We start from the raw sequence: 10,300 nt of genomic DNA on the forward strand, positions 1-10,300 counted from the left end.
AACCAAAGTTGCCTGACGTGTACTGGGAAGGCGTGGATGTTCAGTCTTCTGAAGGAGCAGCAAATGCTCTTAACCACGGAGCTATCTCTGCAGCTCTAAAATGAGTTTTATTTGGGATATAATTCTCAAAAGTCACAATTAACCTGTTTAAAAGTATAAGCACTATACAACAGGCAAGGAGAGGATGTTGAACTAAAAGTGGTCTTGGTTTTCTTTCCTAGGTTACCGCCCTAGTCCCCGGGATCGAGCTTCTCGGGGCCGTGGGGGGCTCGGACCGTCCTGGGCCAGTACAAATAGCGGCAGTGGAGGCTCACGAGGAAAGTTTGTTAGTGGAGGCAGTGGTAGAGGCCGTCATGTACGGTCCTTTACTCGATAGACGTGCTCTTGGGAACACCCCAAGTAAATGGACATTTCATGAGGACAAAAAACAGACAGACCTTGAAGGACCAATTTAGACTTAGCAGTTATATCTGGATTCATCTGAGAGAATATTTTTATCTGAAGAAAGCAGATTTTGTTTGATACTTAATGAGATTTCAATAAAAATCCAAACTTTGTATATATGTTTGTATATATTTTTCCCATTTTTATATGGTATTTATTTAGAAAATTTCTAGGTAGAAAGAGGAAAACTAAATAATTTGTTTTGTATTTTTCTTGCTTATACTATAGATATTTCCAAACTTTCTTCGCCTGTGACACCCTTTAGTGTGTCTCAGGGATTTTTTCACAGTGTCCCTAGGCCAAAAGCAAACTTAATACTTTTGTTTATTAAACAGTTAGGTCCAAGCAACCGAAGACTTTCCACCATCACCACTAGTAACTGGACACCACTCGCTCAAGGCCTCACCCTTGGAAACAGCAGCCTTCCCTGTCCGGGTCCCCGAGCAGTACTGTTTATCACACTGCTGAACATTTGTCACAGTTGTGTGCTGTCATGGAAAGTCATCCAGTGCTACCCACGCTGAAAATGTGAACTACCTCAAACTAGTAGTTTGTGTGGTCCAGCAGATGTTGCTGTTTCCTCAAAAATTCAAAACGCTCATGCTCATTTACGAAGGTGCCCACCACACAGTTTAGTCATCATCATTGCTGCACCAGAAGAAGCAAAACACCTCCTTATGTTAGAGAGAAATGCAGACTTTGCTTCAAGTTTGGACCTACTGATGCTATTTTATAACATAGTTATTTAAAGCCTAAAAGTTGGCTTATCCTAATATGGTTATTTTGGGAATCAAGCATCTACTTTATATTCAGAAATAAAACTTATAACTTTGACCAAGGAGCCATATTTCCCCCAAGATATGTCTTAATTCATTGAGCCTATATACATGGCATAAAATATAGAGTTCTCTTAAACAAAACTAAGTGTATGAGTCTCATTCCATCCCAACAGCCTCTGTTCTGGGGAATCACTTGAGTGCATTTAATATCTGTTTATTAGGCAAAAAGGCCTTGAAAAGTTCAGCTTTAGAATTGAGGGTTTAGCTTACTGGTAGAAGTACTTGCCTAGCATGTGTGATAACCACTAGAAGTGTGTATGTGTGTGTCTCTATGTGCACGTCTTTGTGTATGCACATGCATATGTGCGTGCGTGCATGCACGCATACATGCATGTGCATGGAAAGTTCAGCCGTAAGGATTCTGATGCTTATGTACAAGGTGATGAAAATTTTCTTAATAGTCTGGAACAATTCAAGCTCTTAGTCTGCTCACGCTGCTATAACATAGTTAAATAGATTAGATGGATAGTAACAAAAATCTCTTAGTTCCATGGTCAGGCCTTTGGTATAATCAGGTTCTGGTGAGGCACTCCTTGAAGATTTTTCACATGCTCTTTCTGTAGTTGAGGACCTCTTCTATCATGGACAGATGGTTTAAGGAGTTTGCCAACCTAGATTTTGAATCGTATTTCTACACCATCTGAATCAAGTACCTACCTTTCTCCACTCATAGCATCAGAATGTACCTCTTTTGCTGGGCTGTAGAGTGAATGGCACATCTGTAAGGAGTCTTGACTTCTTTTCTCATTTATTTGAACCCTGCATTTAGGATATTTTCAGTTTGTATCAGTTTGTGTCTGTACTGTGATGGTTAGTGTTGTCCACTTGATAGTATTTAGAATTACGGGAGGTCCTGGGGTCTCTGGATAAGCCGGATGGGGGATAATTTAAATTAATTACACTGCAGTAGGATTACTAGCCATCATGGTTGGCACAGTTCCCTGGGTGAGATCCTGCCTGGACCACAGAAGTAGAGAAAGGAGATGAACGCTAGCAGGCTATGTAGAATGTAAGGATTAATTCACCATGTAGAAATAGAATTCCAAACACCTATTGTGATTTGTCATTTCAAAAATGAGTCAGATGTGCATGTACATTTAGATCCGTGTATAACTGCACTTCTTCAGAATGAGTGACTATGAGTGTATTTTGTCTCAGTGATGTATATGTTTACATTAGACATTTCAGTGGTGTCGTTTGGTATTTGGGAATTAAAGCTGCAGAATATCTTTGGGGACAAAGTTAATTTCATCTCTAGCACAAATAGAGGATAGGATCATTTGTATTCATTCCATAAAAATAGAAAATACTAAAATACTGATGGGCAGGATTGGGGATTTAGTTCAGTGGTAAAGCACTTGCCTAGCAAGTACAAGGCCCTGGGTTCGGTCCCCAGCTCCGAAAAAAAGAAAAAAGGAGTTTGTAAAAACTGAATGGCCTTTATTTTAGACTTGCTGGTATTAGTTTCAGACAGTAGAAGTTCAGTTAGGTTAGTTTTATTGTACAAAACCTTGGGAAAACCTCCAAGATGCAATCAAAAGATAGAACTTGTCTCCTGAGCTTGTCTCAACTTGTCTTGGTGCCTTAGTTCAGTCCTTAATATTAAAGCAAGGTATTGGCTTCTTTTTATGCTTTATTTACTTATTGTATGTCGGTCTGCGTGATGTATGGGGGTCTGTGCCACAGCATGTCTATGTAGGTCAGAGGGCAACTTGGTAGAGTTGGCACTTCCTTTCTGTGAGTTCTGGGGATCAAACTCAGGCTTGGCAAGCTCTTTACCCACTGAGCCATCTTACCAGCCTAAAGCCAGGTATTTTCTGCCTTTGCCAGGAAGTGTACAATGTATTGAAGACAATGACTGCATAAACAGTGAACTTAAAAAGAGAAATAATAAAATCTTAGGTTATCAGTATGAAATGACCCAGAATTCTTAAGTAATCCAACCAGTACATTTCAATGTAATTGTATTATAGGTGTTTTACAGTAGCTAACTTCAAAATAGCTAAATAGGTATAATGGGAGAGCATCTTGATGTCACACTTTTATAATTTCAGACTAATATCCTTTTTTGGAACTATATATGGAGGCAAAGATGGAAAATAATGCACTTTTTAGTTTCGTAAATTTAGGACTGGGTGTGGTGGTAGACATTTCTAATCTCAGTACCTGGGAGGCCGAGGCAGGCAGCAGTGGGTTCCAGGTGACATAACGGGACCCTGTATAAACAAAATAATTTTAAAGGAAGTAATGCAGAGATGTTAAAGGGGCCATAAAAGCCCATAGTCTAGAGAAATGACACAGGCTGAAATACTAGCAGAGTAGCAAATGGAAGGCAGCAGGTGAGAGCTAGGGAAGAGGCCAGTTGACACCAGTTGATACCAGTGGGGGGGGGGGGGCAGCTAAACAATGGGAACTTTACAGTGATAGGTGGGAGGTCTGAACTTCCCACCTGCTTCATAGAATTACAAAGTTTTTGTGGTAAATAAGACCTATGGTTGTAACCATTTTCTTAAAATCTTTAAAAAAAATAAATGTATGTGTGGATATTGTGCACTCAAGTGCAGATGCCCAGGGTCAGAGGTAAAGGGTCCTGGAGTTGTGAGATACAGGCAGTTGTGAGCTACTCTGTAGTGGTCCTGGGAACCAAACTTATGTCCTCCAAGATTTACAGCAGCAAGTATTCCTAACCACTGAGCCATCTTTCAGCCCTTCTTGTTTTTTAAAAAAAAAAAAAAAAGTCTGGTTGTAGGCACCTTTCACTGCTGAGCTCTCTCTGGCCCTGTCCTTAATTTTTGACATAGGGTCTCTGACTGAAACTGGAGCTCACTGATCTTAGTGTCTCTATCTCCCTGGCACTTAGATTCCGTGTGAGTCACTGCACCTGACATTGTGTGGGTGCTAGGGATCCAAACTCTGGTCCTAATGATTGTGTGGCAAACACTTTCCCAGCTGAGCCAGCTTCCAAATCTGTGAAATGTAACTTTTGACAACGTGGTTATTGTTAGCGTGTCATTTACATTTTGGAGGTTTTAAAATAAATTTTTGCACACTTTTCATTTTCAAGCAAAATAAAATAGTGAAATGTAGTTACTTTGTTTTGCACTGCTTTCTTTGTTTTATTTTGTTTCCCTCTCTGATAGGGTCTTGCCTTGTAGTGTGGCCAGGCCTCTAACTTGGAATCCTTCTACCGTCCAAATGCTGGGATTACAACCATGTCATGAAAACACCATACATACACATACCAGAACCAACCAACAAACCAAAACCAAACCAAAATGAAAAACCAACTTTTAAAACATGTTCTGAAGGTAGTAAGTAAATTTTGAACAAGAGCTCAAGTTGGCAAACAGTTCTCAGTGCTGGCTCTTGTAAGCCAGACTGGGAATACTTTGGGACTGCTTTGAACTAAAGCAACCTAATAGCTCTCTTTAAGTCTGCAGCTGCTAGAAACTGCTTTCTCTAGGGATGATGTTAGATGGCTAAATGCTCTGGAATGGTGCAGTTGCTATTTACTCTGGCTAAATATGTCTTCTGAGCAACTCCAGAAGCATGGAAAGCTATTAAAAGCTATTAGTAACTTTTTTCTTGAAGCTTATTTTGGTGGAAATCTAAGAAAATTAGTAGTTGAGAAGAGCTATGTGCTAATCCTGGTTCTGTGATTCATTAACTTACTGTGTGATATAAATAAATGAAATTATCCGAAGCCCTTTTTTTTTCTTTTCTTTTTTCTTTTTTCCCGGAGCTGGGGACCGAACCCAGGGCCTTCCGCTTGCTAGGCAAGCGCTCTACCACTGAGCTAAATCCCCAACCCCTCCGAAGCCCTTTAAAAACATATTCTGACCAGACAGTGGTGGCACACGACTTTAATCCCACTGCTTGGGAGGCAAGGGAAGAAGCAAGTGGAGATCACTGTGTTCTAGAACAACCAAAGCTATGCAGAGAAATCCTGTCTTGAAAAAAACCAAAGCAAACAAAAACGCCAGCATACATTCTGAAATATAAGACAACTAAGAATGCATGTGGTGGAGAGGAAGTCTGAATTAGAAGAGACACACTACGGGTATATTAATGTAAAATTCGGCCCCTCAGAATTGAATGCAGTGGTTAAGAGACAAAAGGGATAGTACACAGAGACTAAAAGCAGACGTCCAGTCCCTCGTCGGTAGACATGTTGGGCTGTGATACGGATGTTGGTTAACAGGTTGACTAACACTGTCAATAACAAATTCGGAGTTTCCAGGAGAAGAGGAATTAGGTTTGATTTTCTATAGCACAAAAGTCAATGGCAATGTATGATGTAGTTTGAAGTGACTAGAGGCAGGCATGGGGGCTGAGGCAGGAGGAGTGTAAATCCAAGGTCTGCTTGGGCAACATAATACAACTGCTGAGTATTGGCTTTTTAGTTAAATCAGCCTTACTTCCCTTTTAAAAAGCTGGTCACTGCAGGAGGCCAGCGACAGCCCGAAGAAATCATATGCCCTACACTCCCACCCCACCCCACCCCCTTCCTAGAACAGAGGTAAGCAGTTTGGACTATGGTTTTGCAGCCCCCAGTTTACATTCTTAGCCATGTAGGCTGTGGCAAACTAAATCACTTCCCACCAGCCTCCCCCGACCCTGCCTCACTAACTACAAAGGTCAATATCCTCTTGTTTGGGGCACTTTCTCTGAAAGCTTTCTTCTTGGGGCCTCCCTCACTACATCATTCTGTCCAGGATGGCTCTCTCTGACTCTTATTCTGAGCTATCCATTTCAATGAAGTTCTCCAGGCTTTAGGGGGAAGCTTCTCTTTTCCTTATGTTGTTTCTGATACACTGCACTGCAACCTTTGCCATGCTCCTCCACTGGGAGCCCCTCATAGTGAGGCCCTTTCTCTAATAGACATTCCTGAAGGGCAGTTATGTGTCAGCTCCTTTGACAAACCAGCCTGTTGTGTTGCTCTTCTCTTAACAGTCCTGAGCCATATTTTCTTAAAAAACAAAAACAAAAGGGTGGTAGTACAAGCTCAAGGCCAGCCTGGACTACAAAGGGAGTTCTAGGACAGCCATGACTACAGATAGCTTGTCTAGGGGTGTGTGACAATGTGTGTGTGTGTGTGTGTGTGTGTGTGTGTGTGTGTGTGTGTGTGTGTGTGAGAGAGAGAGAGAGAGAGAGAGAGAGAGAGAGAGAGAGAGAGAGAGAACTAGAAAGGGGATTGAGAACTTATTACATTGTCTGCCTTGTACTTAAAGTTTAAAAGGGGGCAAGTAGTGGTTGGAGACATGGCTCAGCGGTTAAGAGCTCTGACTGTTCTTGCAAAGGACCTGGGTTTCATTGCCAGCACCCACATGGTGGCTCACACCCGTCTGTGACCCCAGTTCCAGGGTTTCTAACACCCTCATACAGGTGTGTAGACAGATAAAGCAGCAATGCACATGAAATAAAAATAAGCTATATAAAAATGTCTGTATTTAATTTTTGCACCTGTAGCTTTTCAGGTGAAGCGAAATGGTAACTGTGAAGAAGAAACTTTAGTTCATACTCAGAAAGCTAGAAGCAGTTTTAGCAGGAGGTTGCATAGTAGGGTGACTGCAGAGAGAGTTGTGTACAGTATAATCCCAAAAAGCCAGAAGGAAGGGTTTTGAAAGTTTTCACCTTAAAAAAAATAGACATTTAAAGAGGTAGATGTGTGGGGTTGGGGATTTAGCTCAGTGGTAGAGCGCTTGCCTAGGAAGCGCAAGGCCCTGGGTTCGGTCCCCAGCTCCGAAAAAAAGAACCAAAAAAAAAAAAAAAAAGAGGTAGATGTGTTTAACCTGATTGTACAGTACACACACAAGTACAGGCATCTCACAGTGCCCATTAATATGTAGAATTTCTGTGTCTATATGCTATTTTAACAAGAATATTTACTTACCTATTTGTCTATCTGTCTGCTTGCTCTTTGACATAGCCTTGCTATGTAGTCCAGGCTGCTCTCTTCTGATGATCCTTCTGCTTTAACCTCCTGAGTGTTGGGATTATAAGTGTGTGCAGCATACCTGGCTTAAATGTACTTTTCTTGATTTGTTTGTTTGTTTGTTTTTAAAGACAGGGTTTCTTCGTGTAGTCCTGGTTGTCCTGGAACGCACTCTGTAGACCAGACTGACCTTGAACTCGAAGAGATCCGCCTGCCTCTGCCTCCTGAGGGCTGGGATTAAAGGTGTGCAACTGGCTTGGATTTACTTTTCTAAAAGCCAAATAGCATATCCCCTCAAAATGTAAAGCTTGATCCATGATACAGAGACTTATAAGCAAAGCAAAAAGGAGAATGCACACAAGAGGTGGTTGTAGGGGACTCAGAAACTCAAGGTCTTCCTTCCCAGGCTGTGAGAGTCCATTTCAGAGACGATGTGGGGAGAAAGCACTGCAGGGTAACTCAGTCTTCACCCATGCTTGTGACTTTTCACAGACCTTCTGCGATGTGCATGCCAATAAGTGCATACGTAAGATAGAAATGCACATGAAGATATTTCTGAAGTTACTAGACAGGTGTTTTGATCCCTTCTTTGAAAGGAAGGAGGCTTTTTGGGGGGGAAGACTAAAGTAAGCAGGTAGCTACCTTGGCAACCCAGATAACTTCAGTGAATGTTCTATCATTAGCTTCGATTTCCTCTTTTTTTTTTTTTTTTGCCTTGCTTAAATCTGAACGATACTGTTTTTGAGCTGAACTCAGAGTGACAGAGAAAATTGGTTTCCCATAAAATTAGTTTCCCTTACAGCCCGTTGGGTTTACTCTGTCCCTAGCTAAACTCTTGTTAATACTCTCAGCTGCATCCTGGGCCATGGTCAAGAGAGGACATGTGGAAGAATGGATATGATTTTCTGACAGCCCGTAGAAAAGGAGGCACCATAGCAACTGCTGAGTAGAGGCAGCAGACAACAACTTCCCCCACCTAGAGCAGCCAGAGGGGACTCCACTCAGGTGAAGCTGGGATTCTTGATTTGTCATAGAAAATAATTTCAGAAGTCAGTCTGAAGCCAAGTTTTAGTTTATTAAGGGATCTTAACATAGATTTAAGCAAGTCTTTAATTGAAATAGTAGCTGTTAGGGACATAAGTGTGGGTGTGGACATCTCAAGAGAAAAATATTCGAGGCTGGTGGCTTCTGAAGTTACACTGATCAAAGGTTTCTAAAAACCTGTGTTTTTGGAGGAAGGGTTTACTTAAGTTTTATGTGTATAGGTGTTTTGCGGGCATTTATGTTGGTGCCCTACATGTGTGCAGTGTTCGAAGAGGCCAGAACAGGGTGCTTTTTAATTTTGGTCAAACTTGTATAAAATCCAGCGAATGACCTTTAAACACTCTCTTTTCAAACGTATCTAACTCCAACTCCAGATTTTTTTAGGGCAGAAAGATTGGTGTTATTGTAGCATTTGGAAGTTCTTTTGGGTAATGCTTTGAATGATACCACGACCTTGTCTACGATACTTTATAAATAGTGTTTTTTTTTTAAATCAAAAGGAGCCTTTCTCTTTTTCACGAGATTCCATAATCACGCATTTGTTTTTCTACTCCTAGAACTTAAAAGGGCTTGTAAAAGATTCTGCAATTACTACTCAGTGTCACTTAAATAACAGGATTTCATGTACCTCAGTGATGCACACACTTCTACGATCCGAATCATAATTTACTGATTTAAGTTGTGAGGTTTGTCGCTTCAGCTAGAATCTGAAGACTGGAACCAAACCCATAGGTTTTGGATCTAAGCAGTCAACCGGAACCAACCCTAGATGCAAGTAAAAGGAAGTGCAAAGGTTCCAGAGTTCCGACAGTCGTCCAATCAGAGTCGGGGGACGGAACCGGCGTGGTGGTGCGCATGCCCGGCGCCGGGTCGGCGGTTGGCTGTATGAAGGCGGGAAGCTCGAGCTGGCCGGCCTAAGGCATTGCTACTTGCTGCCGGGTGCTCGCGGTTTCAGTCAGCTTGCCGGGTAAGTCTCTGCCGCGGAGACCCGGGGTGGCGCGTGCGGTGCCTGGTGAAGGATGGCGCAGGTCCTGGGAGAGCGGGGCGGCCAGAGCCCGGGCGCTGGCTGGCTTGGGGCGGGACAGGGGGCGGGTCCTGCGGGGTCGCGGGGGCCGGGGCCCGCGAAGCCGCCTGGGGCCTGAGAACAGCAGGTGTCAGCCAAGGGGTTGTAGAACTATCCAGCGCCTTTCCTAGACGATGCACTTACCGACTGGTTCTCTCTGCTCCCTGCTTCCAAAAACAAACAAACAAACAAACCATTTACATTAATTATGGAGGATTTTGTAGGAAGGTGGACTGGAGTCCCGAAGCCTAAGGAGAATTTACAGTTTGAAATGGAAATCTTTGGCTACAAGCCAGAAAGCTGAAACAGCAAGGGAGGTCTTTTGCTGGCTGGTGGGGTTTTATTTATTTTCTAGCATCCTAGAGTTTGCCACACCCTTTCCTCAGTGAAGTCCAGAGGAAGGCAGAGATTCTGGCTACGATCCTGTAGGCAGAACTACATCCCTCTGTCTTTCCCTTTCATGGGACCTTTGTTGTTTCTACTTTCTACTTTCTTAGGATTTTGTGGATTAAACAGGCAACAGTAATTATAAGTAATAATATTACAGAAAGTATTGAGTACTGTGCACCAAGCTTTGCTCTAAATTCTTAAAATATTTCATCTCACGGTTGCATAGTTGTATGCTTAAGTGTGATTAAGAGTGATTAAGACACAGGAGAAAACACATGCATTTAAGCTAACTGCAGAATCACCTGCTGGGAAAGTCATTGGTGCACAGTAATTAAGGCACACACGATGTGTTCCTGATCTCAGCCTAGTCTGGTCGTTTTCCTGGGGTGACCTTATCTTAGCCAAAGATTCAGTCAGGTGCACGAAATCCTAGCATTTCAGTAGAGATGCCAAGTGGCTTTATTTCTAGGGCGTGTAAAAAAGGTCTCCGCAAAACTAGTTTACAAACCAGCTACAGCCTGGCAGGAGATAGAAGATCTCAAGTTCAAAGCCAGTCTGGGACCTACAGAGAGCCCTTGTCTCAGA

At 42.4% G+C, this 10,300-nt stretch overlaps 2 protein-coding genes across 4 annotated transcripts in view; both read left to right on the forward strand.

Moving 5' to 3' along the window:
* The window catches only part of Virma (vir like m6A methyltransferase associated), a 67,589-nt gene extending 63,220 nt beyond the window's left edge, over positions 1 to 4,369 (forward strand). For both annotated transcript variants that reach the window (NM_001107915.2, NM_001436762.1), the window contains 1 exon segment: positions 222 to 4,369. In NM_001107915.2, coding sequence (NP_001101385.1) covers positions 222 to 376 — 155 coding nt within the window. In that variant the 3' untranslated portion in view covers positions 377 to 4,369.
* Positions 4,370 to 9,129: 4,760 nt separating this feature from the next.
* The window catches only part of Rad54b (RAD54 homolog B), a 73,015-nt gene continuing 71,844 nt past the window's right edge, over positions 9,130 to 10,300 (forward strand). The window contains exon 1 of one of the 2 annotated variants that reach the window (XM_087548793.1): positions 9,130 to 9,229. The gene's annotated coding sequence lies outside the window, so the exon portion shown is untranslated. 2 annotated transcript variants of the gene reach the window in all.

Source organism: Rattus norvegicus, chromosome 5 (assembly GCF_021556685.1).
Source record: "Rattus norvegicus strain SHRSP/BbbUtx chromosome 5, alternate assembly SHRSP_T2T, whole genome shotgun sequence".
Taxonomy (NCBI): domain Eukaryota; kingdom Metazoa; phylum Chordata; class Mammalia; order Rodentia; family Muridae; genus Rattus; species Rattus norvegicus.